Source organism: Perna viridis, chromosome 11 (assembly GCF_037379345.1).
Source record: "Perna viridis isolate PV_CMFRI_1.1 ecotype Kerala chromosome 11, ASM3737934v1, whole genome shotgun sequence".
Classification (NCBI taxonomy): Eukaryota; Metazoa; Mollusca; class Bivalvia; order Mytilida; family Mytilidae; genus Perna; species Perna viridis.
In genome coordinates this window covers 9,870,281-9,896,455 of record NC_142455.1, presented here as the reverse complement: position 1 = coordinate 9,896,455, position 26,175 = coordinate 9,870,281, and the positions used below count along the sequence as shown (strand labels likewise).

Below are 26,175 nucleotides of genomic sequence, written 5' to 3'. Positions count from 1 at the left end.
GACTGGCAAAAGGGACTCTTGGTAAAACTACCTAAAAAGGGGGACAAATCCAATTGCAACAACTGGAGAGGAATAACTCTTTTGTCCATTCCTAGTAAAATCCTATGCAGTATAATCTTACAAAGAATGAAAGAAGAGATTGATAGCAAGCTGAGAGATGAACAAGCTGGATTTAGACAAGAACGATCATGTGTCGACCAGATTGCTACACTCAGAATAATTATCGAGCAAACGATCGAATGGCAGTCATCCCTATATCTAAACTTTATTGACTTCCAGAAAGCATTTGACAGCATAGATCATCAGGTCTTGTGGAACATCCTAGGACACTATGGGATTCCACCTAAGATTATTTCCATGATTAAGTTACTGTATGAGGAATTCTCCTGTCAGGTCATACATGCTGGTACATTGACGGATCCTTTCCCTGTAACAACTGGCGTAAGGCAAGGATGCATTCTCTCTCCCCTTCTCTTTCTCATAGTCATCGACTGGATAGCAACAACAGCTTACAACGACCCTCATGGTATACAATGGACACTAACATCTCGTCTAGAAGACCTCGAATTTGCAGACGACATATGCACACTATCGCATCGTCTTCAAGATTCCCAACACCAGGTCAACCATCTCGAAGAAACAGCTAAAAGAACAGGATTGTATATCAACACAGCCAAAACCAAAGCCATGAGAATCCAACAAAACCAGATGGATCCAATATTGGTAAATAACCAACAGATAGAGAATGTAGATAAATTTATGTACCTTGGAAGTGTCATGAGTACAACTGGAGGCACTGACGAAGATGTACAAGCCAGAAAGATGAAAGCATTACAGGCTTTTTCCATTCTAAAGCCAGTATGGAAAAGTAGAACACTGAGAACGGCTACTAAGATCAGAATTTTCAACAGCAATGTTAAGTCTGTCCTGTTATATGGTTGCGAGACCTGAAGAGAAACAGAAAACACCATGAAATCTATACAAGTCTTTGTTAACAAGTGCCTAAGAAATATACTGAATATCAGATGGCCAGAAAAAATAACAAACAAGAAACTCTGGCAAAGAACAAAACAACAACCAATAGAAAACACCATTCGAACCCAAAAATGGAAATGGATTGGTCATACTTTAAGGAAGAACAATAAAAACACTACAAAGCAAGCTTTAGATTGGAATCCCCAAGGGCAAAGAAAAAGAGGAAGACCAAAGAACACCTGGAGGAGGGGTTTGAACTCTGAACTGAAGAGAGTAGGACTAACGTGGAAGAATTGTAACACCATCGCCCAAAACCGAAGCGAATGGAGAGAAACTGTAATCGCCCTATGTCCACCCATGGACGAAGTGGAATAAATCAAAATAAATCACCATTCTGTACAAGAATCAGGCAATGGGTTGCACATTATCTTCCAATTTGGTCTTTTAAGCCTCAAATATATTCATTACATCTAGAAAACAAACTGAAAAGCTATTTAAATATAACCTGAAGCATCTGTGACATAGATCTACAATGTATTTTCTCCTTATTTGGGGTAATGTGCAGGGAAAATTTCCTGCCATTTTTTCATAGTGCATTTCAACTAAATTTCACGTATCAATATTTTAAAACAGCAGACTTTACACTTTGATGGTTAGTTCTGGAGGATGTGAACATAAGAGGTATATTACATAAATAATGCAAAAAAATATCTGCCTTTTTTCTTCATGTGCCACACATTATACATATTTTGCCTGATTCGTAGACTGAGAAGTATTTAAATGTTTTCCCTAAAAACCACATAAAAAAACAACAGGTCTCCATTTACACCTACACCTTCTATTATTAAATCTCCACTTGAGGATCCTACACATAAGAAAAGTTTGTTGATAAAAAAAAGAAAACTAATGAACGGTGCATTTAAAGCATTTGGAATATGCATGATGCAAAATCAAATCAAGATGCTATATTATACAAGTATAACTGAAAATATACTTCTTCAGACATGCACATGCTCTAAATGGAGTTTTCATTAGACAATAAATTAGAAATAATACATCCTAGTCAGAGTTCCATCTGTCATGTGCTACCTACCCTAGTAGTTCCTTAATTTTCACCACACCTAACAACTTCCCAATCCCAGCTCTTTAACTATATTTTTTAATGAAGTACGTAAAGTAAAGAACCAGTTCCAAATTTAAAATGCACATGTTTTTGAATGGACCCAAATTTTTAAATTGAAATATTAAATTGTTACATTTTAGTTAGTAATATATATTTTAGTTAAAATGTGATTTTTTTTATTAAAACATTTTAGTTAAAATAAGTGTTATTCAAGCACTTTTTTAATGAACCCCTCCCAAGATAGGACCTAAATGAAATGTAGTCTTGAATGATATTGTCCCTAATCTAATATCAACCAAACAAAATTGTAATTTAAATTAAAAAAAAATTAAATGAAAGTAAAAATATTAACTGCAAAATAAAACATTGAAAATAAAAACACCAAAATTTAGCTGTATAAATAATTTGAAATTAAAATTTGACTACTGTATTAGTGTAACAATTTAAAAGGAAATATAAAACTGAAGCAATTTGCATTGACTGTGCAAAAATTTCAACAAAAAGAAAACAGTTGAAAACATGCCTCAATCCCTATCCTACACTGAAACACAAGTGGATTATCCAATTACCACTTTGCGCAGGGGAAATTCACAATTACAGCAACAGTTACTGGTAATGGCACTTTTTTTCAGGGAATTTTCTAGTTCTGGCAATTTTTGTCATCGTGAAAAAACTAAAGCTCAGAGTCATGTTCTTTTTTTCTTACATCAGCAGGCTATGAACAAGGGGACATCATTAAATTTACCACAGCTCCCACAAAGAGTTACAGATTTTGCACAATACCAAGAAGTGTCTCTTTTTTCTTACATAGTATCTTCTGTCAAATTAGTGATTAATTTCAGTTCTAAATTCTGATCATAATCTGATCTAAAGATATTTCCTTCTCATTGATAAATGTACCTTCTTTCAAGATTTGAATTTCCTTTTTTTAAGGAAGTAAACCATGGGTAAGGGAAATAACTCTTGGAAAATTATTGGAACATTTGTATTCAACATTTAACATCTATCTCTTGGAAGCATCAACTTAACTTGGATTTAATTCATTCTGTTCCAAATGAAGCTTGAATACCTTTGGTGAAATTGAATATGATACAAATATATTAATGATTTCAAGAGTTATGTCCCTTGCCCTAGGTCTCCCTCCTTAAATCAGCAAATCAAAAACAAAACATTCTATCAAATTGATAAAAAAAAAACAATCTTTTAAAATGTATAAACATAAAACAAAAAATTTTATTATTTAGGACAAAACATTTTTAATGTAAAATCAATCAGATTGATAAAAAAAATATTCTTTTAAAAAATGTTAACATAAAACAATTTTTTTTATTATTTAGGACTGGAAATGAATATCTTAATTATGATCCCCTAAAAGACAAATGCCTTTAGATCTGCGCTACAACAATAAACTTACTGTGTTTAACGCAGCAGAAAAACCTGCAGTACATTTCCCATGCTTATGATGTTGATCCACATCATCCGGCCGCCTGTCAACCGCTACAAACAAAACAAAGCTATAAAACCCTAGTTCCCTGTTCTGCATGAGCATACCAATAACAGACTAATTTGAGGAAACAAAATTATCAACAAGTCTCAAATCACATGCTACTTTTTTTTAACAAATAATCTCACAAAACCATATTTATTGTTTTCTCAACTTTCAGGGAGAAAAAGGAACGTGCTTGAGTGTGCAAAATTCACGCTTATACTTTGATTGGCGTGACCCATAATTTAAAACAACATTACCAACTATCAAAGGTGGATCAAGTGGGTGGGTAGTTAAATATATAAAAACGGAATGATTCCCCTATATTTTAACTTTAAGATCCGTCACTGAACCTTTATTATGTATTAATTGTTAGCATCATTCAAAATGATGTGATGGGGAAACAAAATAAAACTTAGTGCAGAAATGGCTCTCACATTAGTAGAATAATAAAATGCTAGAAAGTTACCAAAAGCATATAATGGTTGTAAAAAAGTTAATGTTTTGTTTTATATATGAAAATAAGTTAATTTTCAACATTAGTCATTAATTGAACCAAATGTTAAAAGCAGAGCTGTTACCTGAAGCAACGTGGTTGTAAAATGTTAATTTTTGTGCTTATAAAATTCGTTATTTTTTTTACATTAGTCATGAACTCATTACCATGTGTTAACACTGGGATAAAATATACTGAAGTTAACAAATTTTAAAAGGCTTTTCTCCACTATACAACTTTGTTGGGCACATATATTTAGATTCAAGTGCAAAGGTGGCACATTGTGACTCAGATTTTATGAGATATGTTACATATAATAATTTGTGGATCACATTTGAATGCTGCCTGTACAATCATCTTCTCTCATGGGAAATCCTATATAACTAAAAAAAAATTGTTTTTTTACCATTCAGAGCTTTTCAGCATTTCTTGCTGCACAAAGAAAACCTTGAATACACTATGTATCAAAATTTGTCTGGAAGTTTTTCCGGTTCATTGAAACATATCTTTTTTGTATTTTGAATCAATACCTGCCTAAACAAAACAATTTCAACATTCCAAAAGAGGGTCAGTATAGACAAATTTCAATTATATTCATTTTTTTTCCGAAACAGTTAATTATATTTCTTCTATCAATTTAAGATTTTTTTTTTAAAATGGCTGTTTCTTCACATGTACAAATACAGTCTGGTATGTTACTGATTAAAGCTCAAACAACTACACCTTACATGTAGCTGGCATCATATAATACCCTGAAAATTGTTCAATAAAAAGTCAAGATGCTTTACTCTAAACCCAACAGCTACATGGAGCAAGCACAAAATCTTCCACCACTTAACAAATCATTGCTGCACAATTCAAACAACTCCTTAAATGCTACTCCAAACTTCAAAATCTTTTGATAAAACTGCAAAAACAAAGCAATTTTTCACAGCCATAAGAAACTAAAAATGGAAATCTAGCAACAAACTAAGCGAGGGAATAGCAATCCTTAGTCAAGACAAAGAACATATATTTTATTCTTTCTTTTTTGAGGAGATAAAAATTTTTTTTTAGTTTTCTGAATATCTTTTGAAACTGTAAATGTAGTATTTTTTACTTGTGTACTTATTTTCATTTGTTCCATTGGGTCAAAATAAAAAATCTCCAAAATTCACATCCCTCCCAACCCAATTTTTTAACCTTCTCCAAACAATTTTAAATCTATTTTTTTTCCCAATTTAGGTCAAATTCTTTCAAACTGACAGCATTTTCTACTTTTTCAAGCTTTATTTGTTGAAAAATAAAATTTGCCAGCATGCCCCTAATTTTAGAAAATGTTGGATGAGAATCTAGGAATTTTTTTTATGATGGCTTAAGTGGACAAATACCTAATGAAGATGGTAACTGCAAAATTAACTTTACTTTAAAGTTCGTGTTGTAAATTTTTTAAAAATTAAATTAAAAGTTTGTTTGAGATTAAGGAGGTAGACCTAGGCTAAGGGACATAACTCTTGAAATCAGTGATATGTTTGTATCATATTCAATTTCACCAAAGCCTATCGATCTTTCCTTTGAAACAGAATGAAATCTCCAAGTTACTTTGATGCTTACATGAGATTGATGTAAAATGCTGAACACAAACGTTCCAATGATTTGTAAGAGTTGTGTTCCTTACTCTAGGTCTATGTCCTTAAGGATACATTTTAAATTTTATACCAAGCAACAAATCTTGACACAGGATTACAGGCAATAATATCTAAATTACACATCTAAATGACATGTAAATTAATGAGGTTTTATTTACATGTGACCTCAAAACAATTTTATACAGATTACATTTTTATACAAATAAGCAGTGATTTTTTTTTCCAGAAATAACTGGCTCGCCCTTTGGGCTCTTTTTACATAACAAGTTATACTTGCAACATTTAAGTCATATATACATGTAGTATACATGTATGTCAAAGCAATAATACAAAGTTTACTCAAATACTTCCATGACTTCTGTCAAGAGCAAGCTTAAAAGCTATTTCAAACAACAGCAAAGCAATATCTCCAACAATAATTGCATATGGAGACCTATAAGTGCTAAGTTCTCCAATTTCTTCAAATTGTTGAGGCCATTCTAAAGCTGTTCTAACAGTCCTGAAAATTGAACCTGCATATTAAACACTTTATCCATATAAACTAATCAAATATGTTCAAAAACATATAGCAATCGCTAGCATTTCATTCAAAAGACTTACAGTTTCTGCATGGAGCATATTCCACAAATTGTGTTGACCCTGGGCGTCCCAAGTAGCATGATCCTACAGGCTCAACTTTATCTAATTGTGTTGAATGATATTTATATCTTGGAGCACAAGCCTGAAAATTAAACAATAAAATAGGACATGTTGTCTGCTAATTCAAAAGAAAAAACATACATACATGCATTGGTAGTATTTCTGCACTGTAGTTTTAAAAATACCCTTGTACATCTTTGAAACATTAAAAGATGGTACACAATAGTGAATCTTGTCAAATAACAAAATCTTTTAAATGTAACAGATTCTATCCATAAAATAGCAAAAATAACACTTCTGCTATGAGTAATCAAGATGACCAAGATTCTAGCAGAAATCTAAAGAACACAATCCAAGGACAAAGACCCGACGGGGAAAACAGACACACACAACAAAGAACGTAAAATTAACAAATACTAGGTACAAAAAAAACAGAAGTAAATGAGCAATATTGACCCCACTAAAAACTGGGAGCAGGAATCTGGTGCACCAGTAGGGTAAGAGTCCTCTGCTTTCCTAGATACACCCGCCAAGTTATTCATAAGAAGTGAAGTCCAGAGTAAATGAAAGAGGAAAGGAAAACTATGAAATGTAAAACAAATGGGTTCTCTCATGGTGCAGATGGTTACACCGTAACAACTCACAAGTTCATGATGATGACCATAAAACTTCTGCAGTGATGACTTCAATCTTGTATCAATATAACCTTTTTCCAGAAGCCATATTGTAAAAAGTCTAGCGTGGTACAAAAAGTCTACGTAGTTAGGGTAAGCTCTGGCACAATGAATGAGTCATACGAAAAATCCATACTCAGGACCTGTAAACATCTGATACAGTTTATAATAAATGTTTATGGTATGTGATGGCAAAAAATATTTTCAGACATGAAAACAGTAAAATGCTGAGAGTTTATACATGAGTTAAAGTCTAGAATATTGACTGTAAGTCTTTTAGTTTTTTTTTAAATACGAGGCAAGCCTACGAGGACAAAGTTGAATATATTAATATTTTTATGCCTTTTACAGTTTTATATTGATTCTAAATTTTTCCCATTACTTAACAAGGCAGATTTCAAAATAGAAATATTTATTTCTGTTTCTGCTAAAATACAAATACATGTAAAAATCATTTATTTGCATAATAAATTCTTATCTGACTTCAAATCCCCATCTCCATCCCCAAGATAAAAATTGTCGGTGCCTTAGTGTAAACAGGGGTTTCATTATTTTTTTTGCAATGCAGGTACCTTTGGTTTCGTAGGAGGTACTTTTCATCATTTTGTTTAATAAAAATGTATGAAATTTTCAAATTCTGGAGGTACCTTTCACTAGTTTAGAAGGGTAAAATAACCTGGTACTGACTCTTATTGAAAGGCCTGTGTAAATAAGAATTGAACCTACAAGAAAGACCCTAAATGGCCGGAACTAGTCTATACCTGAAAAATGGCATATTTTCTGTTAGAAAGTCTCCATTTAACTATACAGTAAAATCTGTCTGAACCAACCCACTTTTAAATTGATAAATGCAAAGAATGATGTGTTCAGTTTATTCTCGGATTTCAGGGGTGGGGTGGGGGTCATTATAAAAATCTCAATTCCTCATTCAATATGATGGAGTAAGAATAGAGTGAAGACATAGTTGACCATGGTTAAAGACAAGAGAAAGATCTCAATAATGGCTTTTCTGCAATATACTACCCTATATAAAAGAACACATTAACCAATCACCAGATTTCTATCTAGTAAGAAACATGCAGAAATTTATTGCTCAAGAAAAAAGATAATAATTAGACAAATGGACATAAATAGACCCAGATGTGCTTCCTGAACAGCTGAATAGACATTAAAATACAAACACTACAGTACAACCTACATAAATGTAACTAAATCTATAAATAAACAGCTGTACTTCCATCTCATTCACTCTCAATTATGAAATTTAGATTTTAACATCCTTGCTGAGGATTAAAGATTATTAAAACCTTACTTAGTGTAGAAATAACTACTCCTGTCTGAAGAAGAATTTTCAAATGTATTTACATCTTTTCGCAGTGACCATCCATGGCTTGTCAAAATCACTTTTTCAAGAATCCTTAAATTCCTTTAATTTATTACTTTTTCAAAAGTTTGCCATTGAAATTCACCATTTCGCTGAGAATTGGTTTCATAATTTGACTGAAAAACCATAGCAACCAAAACTGGTACCTCATAAACTAAATTTCTTCCACAGTAATTCCTGATTCTGAGCACACAGATTCTACTGTAAATCTTACAGAACAGCTGTTCGGAGATATTATTGAAGAGCTTCATTATGGCGATTACAAAAATCTAACTTTGTCTTCATTTGTTTCATCTTGATTCTATTTCCCTCTTTATCATTAAAAGATCTCTATTGTTTATTGTTAATTTCTGACAGAAAGAAACATTTCTAATGGAGGTTGAAATCAGTCAGTATCTAAACTGAATACTTGTGTAAGTACTTTAAAGAAGATAATTGACTTATTTTATGAATCAAATAATATATAAGATTGTGCTATTTTGTGGGAAAAACTTCATATCTATCTAACATGGACCTTATATCTTAAATTTAGCATTTCAAAATGTCAATGGTATTTTTTGATCTACCTCAAGGAAGGTTTCTTATATCAGCAGTTGAGAAATACATAATGCTTTGTTCAATTATCAGATTTAGGTTGAGCAAATACAGGAGGCAAAATTTAAAATCTGAAACATACATGTCTATAGGTAGACAATTTCAATAAATATTTTCACTCATGGGACATATCAATGGGAGATCCAGGGGATGCAAGGGGTTGGCACCCCTCCTATTTACTAGTATGTAAAATTTGTCAATTTCATTTGTAAAATTAACAAAAAATAGTAAATAATGTCCTAGCACCCCCCCCCCTTTTCTCTGAAGTTCATGGCTGGCACCCCTCCTTCACAAAGTGTCTGGATTCGCCCCTGCATGTTCTCTCTATTCAATACTAACACTTTATGATTCATGTTTCATCCACTGCACAGTGCTTTGTACAAAAGTTAGTACTAAATTACACAAGCCGTGAATGCACTTAAATTTGTGGATACCATTTTCATGAATAAGGGAAGAAACACAAGTTTGTGTATTCTTGAATCTGTGGTTTGTGGGTTTTCAGTATACACATCAATGGAAATCTCCTGTTCGTTGGAAACTAAACTTCGTGCTTTGGCCTATCCAAAAAAACCATGAAAATTGGTACCCCACCAACAATGATACTTTAAAAGTATACAGCAATCCCTCCACCTGTATTGGCAGATTTTGGAAATAAATATTCTGGCCTACACCTCCTAGAAAATAAATAAATTTTCTGACTTCAGACCTGATACTCCATACAGAGAAATGGAAATGCATTAATTTGCTCCAAATGTGGTTGAAAAAAAGCTACTGACCACAAAAATTTGAAAAATAAAAATTTTGCCCCCACAAAATTTACCCCCATCCCTTCCACAGAATCAAATAGTTGTCCCCCAACCAAAAAAACATCAAAATGATCAGTTCTCTTCACATGTTGTACTATTCACCTACATAAAACCTAATTCACACACCTGCAGTGGTAAACAAAGTTTGTAAGTATGATACAAACGCTCCCTAAACCATGATCAATCAATTGAACGCTCCATAAACCATGACCAATCGATGTAAGATTTATGAATATCTTTAGGCATACCCTTAATCTACATGTACACTGTAATAACAGTTTTTTTTTTTGCTAGAACTACATGTACAAGGTTGGAGTAGTTTATAGCTAACAGTACATAGAGGACAAACATTTACATGTATGTTTGTTTACAATCATACCACAAGGCCAAATTTAAAATTAAGTTTGTTTCCCCTTTGCCGACCAGGTCTGAAAAAAGTCGCTGGGTCAAAAAATTACTTTCGGGAAAATCCGTCTGTGTCCATCATTGGTCCTGACACGGAAATTTACTGGCAGTCACTAAAACGCTTCATCTCAGGTGATTTTTTTCCTTGTGTTCCAGTGATAAATATGGAGGTTGATTAAATGCCAAAGCACAAAAAAACCACCAAAAAAAAAAAAAACCACCTGCCTGTCTTCAAAATCATGACCCGGTCATTCTTTTAATAGTGGCCTACAACAAATTTTTTTCTCCAAAGCTTCATGAAATTTGGTGGAAGCATTTTTTCTGTTTTTGTGCAAAAAGAGGAAATCACCACATTTTTGTATGAAGTCCCATAACTTTCAAATATGAAAAATCTGAAACTCATAACAATGGTTAGAGTTCACAGCACACAGGATTTTTTAAGGGGGGTGTTTACTTTAAAGGCCAGGTCACAGTCTTTTTTTTTCAAAATGTTGACTTTAGTAGTCATGTCACAGTCAAATCAAAACAACTATTTTAATACTGCTTGATGGTTTTCAAAAGGAGTGAGATGGCAATGCTTTATGTATGGAACTGAAAAGTATGACATAATTAAAGGTTCAAAGGTCCACCCTGATTGGAATCAAATAGTCGATATACAAGTACCATTAGAAGTGTAAGTGTTGAATTTTGAGATGTTTTCATCAAGGAAAAGGATCAACTGTTGTGTAATTAATACATGTAATTAAGCATAAGTGTTTGTAAGAATCAGGCAAAATGGGAAGAATCAGAAACATACTTGTCAAAACCCCACAGATCTGACAATGTAATATTACTCAAGGATATTTTCTCTATTTGAAAAGACCATATTTGATCTCTGCATCATTGGATTTGCTCAGAACTTTTTCTATGGAATGTTAGAAAAATGAGGTTTTGACCAAGTTATCTTTCCTTGAAATTTCATTTTCAGTGCATTTCAATGAAATTATAACTCTGTGCACCAACATGATATGGAAGTTCTTGTTTTCTTTCCCTTAATTCTGATGGTGCAAAAAGTCAAATTAAACTTTCTAAATGGTGTTTTTGTTCCTTCCATTTTTCACCCACCACCTGATCCTTACAGAGACTGACACTTAAATAAAAAGTTGTTTTGTAGATATTTTAATTGGTGGCATATCAAAAATTACTTAAGAAACATGTACTGATACTTAGTGTAAAATTCTGTCTGTTGACCTCTAAAGGTCACTAACATGTAGATTAATAAGCAAGGTTGATATTGATAAAAATCTTATGGTTACATACATGTACATTTCCTTACCTAACTTTTGGTTGCAAGAGAAACTTATAAAAACCTGAAATAGCCATGGAAACTTAAAAAACACACATTTTTATTTTTTTTAAACAAAAAAAAATTTTACATAAAAATGTCCTGTATAGAAAACTTGGGTTACAATATCTTATTGTATAATGTTAATCAACAAGTCCATTCCAAAGTAAGTCTCCTTCTGGACTCTTTTTTCACATTTCTATGCAGTGTCACAAAAAGTTGTTTCTCTCTTTTTTAAGTTTTTTTACCTCACAGAGATTAGAAGTTGTAGAGAATATTATACATGCCAGGCTCAGATTCATAGGGGCAGAACTGGTGTACAATCCCCAGAATTATGATATTTATTTATGAAACCTTGATTTTTTTACAAATCTATCCCCCAAAAATTGTTTAGCCTTTCATTGTAATTGTCATTGTCTGCCTTGCATTCTACTTGTGTCTTACCTAAAATTACTTGGACATAAAATTGCATGTATATGTATACTACAGGTCATCTACAACAGAGCCAATTTTTCTCAACTTTTCTACTGAGATCATCACAGTATTATTTACATAAATAAAACAAGAAGCTGTGTTAATCATAAAACAGACATGCCTTGTCAGACCGTACTATCCTACCTTCCACTTAGTTATCTTCATCAAAGAACTATGAAATCATGATAAAATAGTTCTAAAAATAAACATGTTGTCTAAGAATCGACAATACACAAAGAAATAAGTGTGTGAGTCAGATGCACAGAAACTCATCCTTAATGTTAGCAACAGGTATTTCAAAAAATTCCATTTAAGAATCAGGCAATGGGTGGCACATCATTTTCTCAATATGGAATATATTTAATACATCTAGAAAACAACTGAAAAACTATTTTAAATCAATCCTGAAGCATCTGTGATGTAGATATTTTCTTACTGGTAATAGAGGGAAAATTCCCGCCCCCCATTTTTCAATAGTGCATTTCAACTAAATGAAATATTTCAATATCTTAAAAAGATAAACTTTACAAACACTCTCATGGATAATTCTGGATGTTATGAGATAAAAACACTTGGATAATGCAAAAAAGTCTCTGTATTTTTTTTTCTTCAAGTGCCACACCTCATATAGACTTTGCCTAACTCTTAGACAGAGAAGTACATACATGTACATGTAAGTGCGTTTAGTGCTTTGAGCAACAATACAGTAAATTCTGGTAATCAAAGTGCTGATGGTACTGAGGGCTGCTGGCATAATATTGAAATATTGAAATATTTAATGAAAACATAATCTTTCCTTGAATACATTTAAATTTGATGGGTATTTTTTCTGCTATCCCCTTGCTCCTTATTTACATGTTTATCTGTCAATGGTTACAGCTTCATACATGTATATGCGAACAGCAAGTGACTGAATAAATATACATTGTATCTATCATTCGTTAAACAATCAATTTAATTAAAAGAAGAAAGATGAACCTTTCATCTGTTGTATATTCATACTATATTGCAAAAGTTCAGGTAAATGAACAATCAGTCAAATGACTTTCTAAAACTGTCAGGCTTTATGGAGCGATTCCTTCCAAGAAAAAGTTTTAGAATTGTTTATTTTAATTTTATCTTACAGACATATCAGAAATGATATTTCAACTGATCATGTTGCCTTCAGGCTTTAGGGAAAAATTGTTGGACCAAAATACGGATTAACGAGAACAAATTTGGACAAAAATGAGCAAATAGCAAGTCCAACCTTTTTTCAGGACCCCCTTTCTTTCCAAAATTTCTGGACCTGCATCTAGATTTGCTTTTACTGATTCCATGGGCTATAAAAACAAAAATTATTGGTCTTCACTTTGCATTAATATCTAATAACTTCAGTATAAAAAGGGGAAACCTATTGGTCTCCTGCTAAAATGATGATACATGTAAGGGTCAATCAAATTTTGCACATCAAAGGTCAACACACTTAGTAGTGATCAACTGCATTTCGCAGTATTTACATCAAAGTGAATCAGATATGCATTAATTACATCATAGACAAGATAAGAAAGAAATGTTAGCGACAGCATCACATAAACAAAACAACAGATTTTAAGGTTGCTATCCCATATGTCAGTAACAGGTACTTCCTTCAGACATGCAATGATGTATAGCTGTAAGATAAGTTAATCAAAGTGGTGTAAGCAGTAAGGAGTGTGACTTTAATGATCTGCTGATGTCAGTGAGTGAAACCACCACTGGCTGACTGGCAAATGCCAAGTGATAATTTCTTGCAAAAAACCTTCCACATTTGTCAAAATAGTTTTAATACAACCTTTTGTTTTAAAAAAAAAAATCATTATCTTATTTACATTCTACATGAGTTTCTATGTGAAAAACTTTTGTGTACAAAATGTACTATGTACATGTAGTAGTTAGTAAAATATGACCCTTATCTACAATTTTCCACTGATCTCAACTCGTAAAATCTAAAACTTTTAACTTTGCACCATACATGGAAATTGTATATGTTTCAAAATATTTTCAAAATAGAAGTTGTTTCAAGCATATGCCCTCCTAAAATTTTTGGAAATTTTTGTCCATGAAGTCATGCTAATATCACAAATTCTACCCCCCCTTAAATTTTTTAATGATTTGGCTCACCCATTTATGGTATTTTTGCCAACCCTTGATCTGCCCTAATTTCTAGCATAATATAAAAGGTAAAAGCTTGGATTCTACAGTGTATTCTCTAAAAAGGTGTCCACCATGATGTGGTGGAAAAGGTATCATCCACCATAGCTGTAGTGTAGAAAAGCATAACTAAAAATTATTTTAATTGCACTACTCAAGTATAGGAAGCTATGTTACTACATTATTTGACTGAAGTGCTTTAGGTGGACAAAATTAAATAAAATATCCTTTGTTAAGAGCCTTACTTGTAATTGTACAAAACCACAAGTACATTTTATTTCATTGATCATTTGATAGAATTGTGCATAATTTAAGAAATAATCATTTGAACTCAGCTGCCATGCTTACCTATTAGAATAGTGCATTTATGGATGAGTCAATCTTTGCTAGCTATTAAAAATAATCTGTGAAAAGAAGTGGGCTGATTGTAAACCTTCAGCTAATCAGGCACAAAAAAAATGTCACAATGATCAGTGCTTGATTTGGCTTGCTATTTTGCTGTTTTTAATTTCAGACTTCCTGTATACAACTTCTACTAAATTGAATCTTGAACTTCCTAAGCTTTTTGTTTTTCAAATTTTGCTGATGAGAGGTTACTCCATGTAACATGCGTACAACATACTGAAATCTGAAATATTTATGATTGGTATTTCTTAATTTGGTTTAGCCAAAATAATGGATGTCACAATAATAATTACCCTCATTTGCAAGATTAAAATTGTAAAAAATTAGGCGCTGATGGGACATTTAGTGGAAACCACCATGTAATGGTGAAAAAAGGGGGATGGTTATAAGTTTTAAATGGCTTAACTTGAAAACTACACAATGGACTCTGATGAAAGTTAAAATTAAATTGTATTTTATGGTATAAAATAACTATGCAAAGTTTTCAAAAAAATTAATCAATCCGTTCTCAATTTATCATCTGGAAACTGTTGGGAGACAGACAGATGGACAGACATGCAACCCCTAAGAGAATATCGCATAAAACCTTGCCACTTCGTGTGATAGGGTTATAAAAATGAGGCGTACTACAAATATTCTTATTAAGAAATATTGAATGCTTTTTCTTCGTTTGGATTTAAAGTTTAACTTACTAATACAGTTTTTTGTATAACCTGGCACCCAGCCTCCCCTAAAACTTAAACATGAGAAAAAAAAAGGGTTTTTTAGCTTCCAAGAAAAAATTACCCCTAACTATGCTACAAAATTTAGGCCATATCATTTTTTTTCAATTAGAACCCTGGTGTAGATTGATTCACAGTAAGTTGTCAGTTTAAAATGGATTAGTATTAAATGTACATGTATTTTCAATGTTGGAATAGTATTACATTTATTAGCATACATTGAATGTATGATAAGTGATCTTGTTCGCTTTTTTAATTAAAGTTTCCCCCATCCTACCAATGGGAAAATTTCTATCTCTAATACTTTGATGAAACTCAATTTCCCTTAGGAAACAGCTTGATTTTAGAGGAAATTTAAATAAAAAAATACCTCTCTGGTCCCTTCGGACAATAAATTGCAGTCTACCCGGAATACACTATTTTGAGAAATTTTTTAAATATTTTTGTCATTCTAACACACAGTTTTTACATCTCAAATGCAGTTTCCCATGCACTTGATACAGGTACAGTAGTATGAATGCATTTTACTGCACATAATTTCAAATAAGAAATGTTATCAAATATGTCATAAATAGACCCCTTGATAACTTACAATGACTTTTATGGTATTTGGTTACACCTTACAAAGAAGTATTAATTACATTACACAAAGGTAAGTCAAAAAGGGTTATTTTGGCAATATACTGTAAAATGGGCATGGGTTATTTCATGGAGTGGGGTTGTGGAGTGGGGTCTTGGAAGTATTTATGGTAAAATCTTGGACTTGATAGTAGGGTTTGAATTTGAAATAAAATTTTTCATATCTGATATACATGTATAATATATTTTATAGAAGCATTATATAACTGCAATTGGAAGATTAGGGTTTTTTTAAATATATTGTTTATTTTTTGTTAGATTCTAAAACGTAACTACATATATTTATATACATGTAATAAGTCAATGGCAGATTTTAAAAAAAAACAATATTAAATCCACATCACCAGGTACTGCTATAAAATTCAACTCCAAGACACCATTCCATGATACCACTCCACAACTCTACTCCTTAAAATAAACCATGCCTATAAAATGCCTAGTTGATGTAACATACATTAAACCAATGACTCATTCATAAAGAGAGGACTGTTATACAAATTGATATACATTGTACATCTGGGTAAATGCAAACATTCTGTAAATTGCTTCAATTGCCTCCAGTGCACAACAATTAAATAAAATTTGTTTATGATACAAAAGTATAAATGCACATGTAAGCTTTTTGTGTTTCATTGCTTCTCTTTTGTTTGAAGTATTGTACTATGAAACAACTACAAGAACTTCACCTTGTATCAAATTTGAAAACAGACAGACAGACAGAACTACTATGGAATGAATGCAAAATCTGGATTCAAAGTCTGGGTGTTTTCTGATGTTTTTTTTTTAAATTAAAACAATCCATTATAATTTTCCTTAAAAGGAATTTAAACTCAGATTCAAAAATAATCAATGTTTTTATTTATGGTACTGTGTCAAGTCATCCCCCTTTTTACTGATACCTTATTACATTTTATATACTTTTCATTCTTCAAGTGTTGTGATACTTTAAAAATAAATAAAATAAAAAAAAAAATGAGTTGTAATTCTTTTTATTCTTGAAATGTTGCAATACTTTCATTCTTCAAATGTTGTAATGAGATATAAGTACTTCTCTGTTTAAGAGTCAGGCAAAATGTGTATAGGTGTGGCACATGAAGAAAAAAAACGCAGAGATTTTATGGCATTATCCAATTATTTATACCTCATGACCTCCAGAAACAACCATCAAAGTGTTTGTTAAGTTTGCCTTTTTAAGATATTGATAGGTCAAATTTAGTTGAAATGCACTATGGAAAAATGGCAGGAAAATTTTCCAGCACTTTTTCACTACATACATTTGTAAGCAGTCAAGCAATATGCTTCAGAATAATTTTAAATAACCTTTAGGATGTATTGAATGTATTTAAGACATAAAAGACCAAACTGAGAAAAATGATGTGCCACAGAATGGTATTTGAATAAGTTTCTAATTTGCTATACTCATTAACACAGCACATGAATACTTTTGATTTACATGTAAGCAGGGGCAGATTCAGGCCAGGGCGTGGCGGGCGTGCCTCCCCCTAAAATTTGCAAAACATAGGTTGTCAGGAGTAGATTTTGGCGGTTGTAGGCTGAAACTTTAATTTCTCACTAATTTTACCACAAAACATATCCACATTTCACCCTGTAGAAGAATATTTCAAAATTTAACCTCAAAATTTTTTTACTGTGCACCCCCCTCCCCCCCCCAATCTAACATCCTGGATCCGCCCCTGGTAAGTTGTAATTGTTTCCTTTTAGTACAATAATATCTATGCCAAAAACTAGACCAGGAAAACCCATTCATGATACAAGCAGCCGCTGGTCAATCATTTCTGACCACGCTATTAAGTGATATCTCATAACCTGTCACAAAATTACCACATTAGTATGTCACTGACAGGTAGCATTGGACAGGGTCAAAGTTCAATGAGGTTTACAAATGAATGATTATGTATTGGTCATAAACTTGGTTATTTTATTTGTACATATAATGTTGCACTGCCTTGTACAATAGTAAAAAAAGAACACTGGTCTTTACAAGTTCCTTAGGCAAAAAAACAAGGATCTGTGTGTTTGGTTTCCTTACGAGAACCTATATTACTATAACATAAGTAACAGTATAACATGTCCACTTTGGATGGTTGTCAGTAAGCCCTGATCTAGAATTCTAATCATTTTAGAAAGGCTATCATTTGCTTTCACTTTCGGCCAAGCAATTGTAGAAATATGGAGTTTGAATGTTAAAATCATAGCATTGATTTAGTAATAAGTATTTGATATTTTATTTGTTTATTTATTAGATTAACCATTTATCAAGTCATTGCTGAGCAGTAAATAGAGATATATTCATTTCTATATTGAAAAAAATTAGTTAAAGCATAAAGCAAGGCACCCCTAAATCTGAGATCGCCTTTTTCATGGTTATATACCAGCCGGGCTGCATATTTGATAGTGGGAAGAAGCCTCTGTGGTGGTATGGAACCCGATTGATACTACTCAGCATTTCTGGTTACAAAGAAAGTGTAGCAGAAATGACCAAAGATGTTTACACAATGTAGTTTTCATTTTGAACCTTGTGGTACAATTCATTGTAACGTTTGTATTCAGCATTTTACATCAATCTCATGTAAGCATCAAAGTAACTTGGATTGATTTCATTCTGTTTTAAATTAAAGCTTGATAGGCTTAAGTGAAATTGAATATGATACAAACATATCACTGATTTCAAGAGTTACATGTATGTCCCTTACCCTAGGTCTACCACCTTAAGCTCAAGTTACAGCAAACTATCTATGAACTTGACAAAATCAAAGAGACTACAATACAATTATACAACCACTAACTTTTTGCAGTCGAAAAAGAAATTATACAAAATGGAACTTGAAGCATTTTTGTTATTAATGTCGGGACATGATCACAGCTTCCTCTTCATATAACAAACAATTGTGGCTATGTCTATGTATATTATTTCGAAGTGTTCTTAAGGACCTGTAGTCTCAGATTAAGTGGGATAATCATAAGAAGTCATCATCACTGGGTAAAATGTGTCACCAAAAAAATGACATAGCAATTTATCATATTCATTCATTAAACATGTCATAACCTGGTTTCCTTTAATACCAATTCTCGTAATTATTTTTTTTTTGTTTATTACTATCAGCCCAACTTAAACATTGGCATGAACAAAGTGTAATTAAGCTTCCCCTTCATAAATCCTGGATCCCCATGATACCTACATGTACACATAATGGAAGTTCAAAATTTCTTACATTGTACATGTAGTTAAACTAGTGTTCTGTCAGATGGTCAGTTTACATGGATTAAAATACATTTACTACATAATGCTAAAACTGACAGATAAAAGGACAGAAAAGACATGAAGTCAGGTCCACTCCCATTTTGAAATAGCCATCTACATATAGCTTAAGGAAATAAACCTAGGGCAAGGTACATAACTCTGGAAATCAGTGACATGTTTGTATTATATGCAATTTCACCAAAACCTATCAAGCTTTCCTTTTAAACTGAATGAAATGAGTCCAAGTTACTTTATGCTTACATGAGATTGATGTAAAATGCTGAATATAAACGTTCCAATGATATCTAAGAGTTGTATCCCTTACTCTAGGTCTACCTCCCTAATTGTTCTTGTACACACCAGACCAATGAATTTATGACAGCTTGATACAGATCAACCTCAGTCTACAATATTACCAGTGAGAGCAGGTCTGTCAGGTCAAGATTTGATGACTGCTGTATGACTAACAATAATTAGCATGATTTTATTGATATACATGTAGTTACAAGGGCAACTCCATCAGGTCCTGAGCAGACAACAGCAGTATGACCAACAGTAATAAGCAGTGATCTAATTTTACCAGAGCAACTTCATCAGGTCCAGAGCTGATGACAGCTGTATGACTAAAATAATGAGCAGTGATTTTATCAATATACTAACCAGAGCAACTGTATCAGGTCCTGAGCTGACGACAGTTTAATATCTAACAATAATGAGCATCATTTTAAGCCTTACAATTTCTGACTAATACATGTACTTATCAGAGCAGCTCCACCAGGTCCTGAACAGACGACAGTTTTATGACTAACAGTAATGGGCAGTGATTTTATGGATATACTAACCAGAGCAACTCCGTCTGGTCCTGAGCTGACCACAGTGGCACCAAACCATTGATATGATTTGTCCTCTACATCTAGGTAGTCTGTACCATTGTACTGCTGATTGTTTCCTACAAAAAAAAATTGAACAAAATTAATTTTATTTAAGAAATAACATTGGAAAAGAGTTGTCTTTCATCTTACAATGTACACTGACAATGTGCCAGCATTCAGATCAAAAAGAGGGTTAGACGCCAGGCTCCTCTTATGCTAGAAAATCACAGAAATCATTAAAGCTGCACGTCTCAGGTAAATAAGACATAATGAACCCTTTTTGTACAAATAGTGAGTCGGCCAGCAGAATTACGCCCCAATCATATTTTGGTTTCCAAATATTACCATCCACTGATTCATGTACATTTATGTAGATGATTGATTACTTTTCATATGATTTAATGTGAAAAAAAAACCAGTCAATTCAAACAGCGGGTCTTTATATACCAGATACAGATCCAAGGACGGGCATACCAGGTATACATCCCTACATTTCGGAAAGAACTTTTGTTAGCTTGAAATCTTGATTTTTCACAACTTATAACTCTAAAAATATTTTACCTCCATATTAATGCCCAAGTAAACTGAAATCCTTGCTTCACCCCTGTTTTATACCCCAAACTATATAGGAAGTAAACCCCCTATCCCTACCCAGCCATTTTAACCATCTCATTACAAAATTTAATTAATGATGTCACCATATGTACTTAAGTTTCTGTGGATTGTTAACGGTCTATTTAGGGGACAATTACAGGTGTTAGAAACCCTTTGATTCTAATACAGTATCACCGCCCCTATTCATGGTCAATCTCCTGCGCAGATTGTATATTCGCATTACAAAGTTTTACACTTCCTATAACCTACATGAGTATTGTGAGTGATACATAGTAAATCTGGAAGATTTATGCATAGAACACACAAACCGGAAGGCACTAAAGTAAACTCAAATCAGAGACGGACAGCATTTTTTTTAATTACCTCTTCTGTCAAACGGAATGAGAATACATCTTTGAGTCTCTACACTACATCTATATACAGCACCACCTCTTACAATCCCTGGTTGTAAATTTGTTTGAGCTTTAGGCGCACCAATTAACATCCTACAACAGAAAAAATAAGTCCTTACATGTGCAAGCCCAAATAAACCGTGGAGTCGAGGGACACAGGTGCTTGCTCTTTCTACCATATACATTTTGTACTGGGCTAACCTGTAAGAGGACGGAGTTGAATATATTGTATACATATATATATTTTTTTATAAATATGCCTTTTGCAGTTTTACATTAACTAGGATTTATTTTTTTCTTCTCCATAATTTATCAAAACTTTACAATGCAGGCTACAAATATTTTGTAAATATCTTTACTTGGTAGTGCAGGTAAACTTTCCTAATAAAATCTGGCTCTAAGTGCTTCTAAGGTCATATATTTAATGAGTACGCCTGTGGAATACACAGTTATGAAGACTTCGTCCTCTGATAACGTTTTCATTCAAGCAAATGATAGTGACCAAGGACCAAGCCTCTGTGGTCTGGGAGCGCACAATCACTTATACTTACATTATGTACTATAACACATACATGTATAGTCTTCAAACCCGCAAAGTTCTTATCTGTCGCATACTCAATGACGCACGTTTCTACGAGCGGACTGTGCATTAGGAACAGTGAAGATACAAATGTACATGTATATTTGAAATACATTGTGTACTACCTACGAGAATGAAACTTCATGGTTTTACCCGTTCAAGTGTAGTAGGTTTCACTTTTACAGCCCTTTGGTGGTCAAGGAAGGTGTAGGGCCCTGCGGTTGGAAAGCACCCCCTATAGTTTGGAAATTTTGTCAGTTCCATACATTTTTGCGCAAATTTTGCACCCTTCCACCCCTTATATACGATTCTGTAAATCCTCACCTGAATCCATAGAATTGAAAAAATGCACGCTTTTAAGTCCTACTTTTGTAATTCTGCGCCCTTGCCTTGGACTTTCATGAGATCGAAATGTATATTAATGTTTTAACAATGATTGTAGCCCACATTTGGAGTTCTGAAAACTTCATATACATTTATATGCATTCACACAAAACTGGAATGTAAACGACGATATGGGGAGAAAATATTCACAAAACAGCGATCTAGTAGTAAAATTGGATGATATAGTTGAAGCAGATTAATTATATTATACTCCATTGCTACTTAAACCCTTCTGGGTAACATTTACTTTTCTATTCTACATAATTTACTATGATAACCTTAAGTTGATATAGGTATATGCGTTTTGCCCAGGTGTTCTGGGGTGATATACTTTTACATACTAGCAATTTTACATCAATAAATGTCACTCAATCCCATGGGTCAACGATCATACTGAAACGATACGTATGATTTGAAAAAAATGTGCGACAATAACGACTTTATACCTCTCTATTAATGTAAAATATCATTTTCATAATCTTTCCCTTCAGCAAGTTTACAAGTTCCCCAATGTTGTACAAATATACAAAAAATATATGTAATTGTGTATGTAGAAGTATGTTAATTCAGCTTCAACAGCTACCAACTTTCACTACACTGAAAACATTTTCCCTATATTGCCCTTAGTACATGTACATGTACTTTTGTACATTGTATATGCAATCCCGATAATACGATGAGCTAACACATCCCTTTTTATACCACTAAACCACTACCTTTAGATGTCTTCTCGTTTTAACCGGGTGCAATTTTGAAATACAATTTCCACATTTGCATCCCAAATTGCACTGCAATGCTGTCGAAGCTACGTTTGTATATATCAATTTTCGTGCTTTGCGATTATGTTTTTAAGTGACCTTTTTTGGTTTTCTTTACAGACTAATTGATTGGATGTAGTTAGATAAAAGCCCTTTGGCAGAAAATTTCGTGCATTTCAAGACGAGATCGCCAGATCAATCGAACAGACCCTGCTTTGTACTAGTCCAACATACTTGTATTACATGTACATGTAAGTCAGATTTTAATGTGCTATCTCACAGGAGCGATGATAATTTAGGCCATTGGAAGGCATGTCACCCCGCTAAGACACATCATTCTGAATTGGCCCACTCTAGCTTTCTGTATGCTGCGTACGTAACAGAGAAGCAGTGACGTTCAATTTTAAATTCTTATAGATCCAGACTGAGGTTCAAACAAACGTCGTAGACGACAGGCGAGCATGTTACCACGCGGTCGTAGAAAGACTGGGATCATAGTTTCCTGGTCAATTTCGAACCAAAACAAGCGCGGGTATGTTTAACGAATTGATAATCATTAAAGGCAAATATCTTTCTCTCATTTCCCAATTCTTAAATCGACCAGTGCCAACGGGCCTATGCGAAAGTAATGAATCTTCAACGCGACAAATTATGACAGTCATAAAATTGACACCCAGACAACAATTACATGCGTAATCACCGATAATCGTTTAACATCTTGTGTAACTAAAACTGACGGGAACCCAGCTAAGAAACAACCACAGGAACACGACCCCGGAGATTCATCCATCAATGTTTGACGCAGTCATGACAACAAATAAAGCATAAACACATGCTGGGCGCGTGTAAAACCACAGTAACTTGTTAATACACGTATACAATAAACGTTGACAATAATAAACTTCGCCATTACTTGGAAAGGAAGCATCATTCATTAAGAAGAGATAATAAAACATTTCGCGGATTCCGAAGCTATAGGTTTTGTTTTGCTTCGATGATACATTTTGTATCTCCAAATTCATATATGCTCTTTGTACAAAGTGTCAACATTCTATTTACATACGTGTAAAGCGTATTTGGATTGCTTACTGCACTTACTACGAAACACGAACGATAGAAGCGATACTTCCAAGAGGGGATTTTGTTAATCGACAAATGGAGTCAGGCGCGATATACCTTTTGTATGATTTGTATAAGATTTCATGTAGAAATAGGGGGTTTCTGACCTTGTACACACGTTTACAGTGAAATTGTTCATTCTTTGTCGTTTATTTTAACAGAATTCGCATCTGTTTCAAGACGATGGCTATGATGCAAGTACATGTGTAGTTCGAAAGCTTTTATCAGTATGTGAGCGTTTGTCATTAAAAGTTTGAGGCGAGAGGGATGAGAAACTTCACTCGCTACAATGAAAGATACCAATTTTGATTTTTCTCTCTATTGTTGATCATATATTAAATTTCCATAGAAAACATAAATTTAGCTATAAACTTCAGGAACGTTTCTCATGTTACAACCCATAGGTAAAATTTTGTAACTTCTCATCTTACATTTTGTATTTTTCATAAGTAAGGTCAATTTGAGCAACCATCTTCACGTAATATCCATCCCTGAAAATGTAATTTATGTGATGAAACAGATGATGATTGGGGGGTTTTGACGGTCTTGACTATCCTTACGGATCTTGCACGACCGCCCCTTACGGGGATTCTGTTAGTAATGCCGGTTAGTAGTAGGAGGTAGCGGAGCCCAGCCTTCGGGATACCTGACCGAAAAACTCAGTCAGAGTATGTCCTACTAGCGGCTGGGCTGCTGTGTTGACGCTCTGGCCTACGCCCAGACCCCACGTGGTTCCGACAGCGTTTCCCCACTCTAACTGTTTGGGAGTACGTCAACATATAGAGTGTGATGAAACAGGTCTACTCATGGGTATACATGTATGTGTATTGTATATTGTACGTTGAAAAAATATAAATTACAATTTACATGTACCTGTAGTCAACAAAAACAAAATCATGTTTTTGATGTAGTATGGTGGTTGATATTAAAATTTGTGCCCCTCTTATGATACAATTCACTGTTCTTTCAATATACATTAGTATCCATAGCGAAGCATGATATTTCGATCAGCTCAATATCTAGACTATATCATACATTTGTACTCTCATGGTTCAACTGGTGTAAGTTTGCCAGTAACTGCTTAAAAGTGTAATAAAGGAACCAAGATTCTAACGGAAATGTTAAGAACGCAATCCACGGACAAAAACCAGACAGGGAAAACACACACACAAACACACACAACAAAGAACATACATGTAAAATAACCAAAATGATACGTACAAGGAAACAAAAGAAGTCTGGTATTAATTTACATTGTAATATTAATTGTTTTACGAGTTCTGTCTAATGTTCTTTATTTTTTTTAATATTTTTTTTTCATATTTTGCAATTAAACCTCTTTTGAATATTTGAGTTGAGTTTTGTTGTCCGCATTTGCTAGAGGCAGGGGAAGATTTGGAGCAGAAACAAACCTCATCTTTTGTGCCTATTCATTTTGTGTAAACCTTTCTGCAAAATTGTAAATATGACAACATTTTGACCGTTCCTTGCGGACCGTCCGATGGATTGACTCTTTCACTTCTGTTCGAGTGTTATTGTCTTTCTGAACAGGGAGTGTAATAAAAAAAAAGGGGGGGTTCCTATTCTTACACATTCCACATTTCCACTTTTTTCTTTATTATGCTTTGAAGTGGTCAACCAATATTTTGATACAAAAAATAATGTATCGTACTTCTCTTCTTTTTTCATCCTAGTTTTGTTATACGTCAATAAAAAAAAACGAAAAAAATTACATACTTGGACATCTATCACCAAAGTGATTTGTAAACAAATGTACATTACATTTAGATCAGCCATCAATCAATCATCGTATTCGATATCTATGCATGGACAATGACTCCGGGCTACAAACCGTATCAAATTACAAATGGTTATGATCGTAACTTAATCATAGGAAACCAGGGCAATTGATTTACTGGACATCGACTGGGAAACATTTGTTCATTAAATGACTTTTGAGGATCAACGGAAATGGTCGCCCATTTTTATGGAGAGGGTTTTGACTAGCATGTTTGTTTTGTGTATTGGTTTCAGTAATTTGAACGTAAAGACTTCCGACATTGTCATATGCGGATGCAAAGGGGCTTTTATACCATCTACATATTTACATACGCTAGAAACAATTGGTTGATTATACAGGGGAAAAAATGAAATTACTAGAGCCCCATCCTCCCCACTTTAGGCCAATTTGTACCCCTCCCCTTCGGAATTCCTGGATCTGACACGGTCTTAACTAGCTTATTTCCC

The 26,175-nt window shown here is 33.4% G+C and overlaps 1 protein-coding gene across 3 annotated transcripts in view; it reads right to left on the bottom strand.

The window, feature by feature from the left end:
- LOC148602918 (integrin alpha-8-like) overlaps nt 1–26,175 on the bottom strand; it is a 73,556-nt gene that overhangs the window by 45,235 nt on the left and 2,146 nt on the right. For 2 of the 3 annotated variants that reach the window (XM_088553713.1, XM_088553716.1), the window contains exons 2-5: nt 21,059–21,180; nt 20,051–20,157; nt 6,309–6,429; nt 3,513–3,595 (exon numbers count right to left, since the gene is read on the bottom strand). In XM_088553713.1, coding sequence (XP_088409839.1) covers nt 3,513–3,595; nt 6,309–6,429; nt 20,051–20,157; nt 21,059–21,180 — 433 coding nt within the window. The remainder of the gene's footprint in view (nt 1–3,512; nt 3,596–6,308; nt 6,430–20,050; nt 20,158–21,058; nt 21,181–26,175) is intronic. The other variant, XM_088553715.1, reaches the window with a different exon arrangement.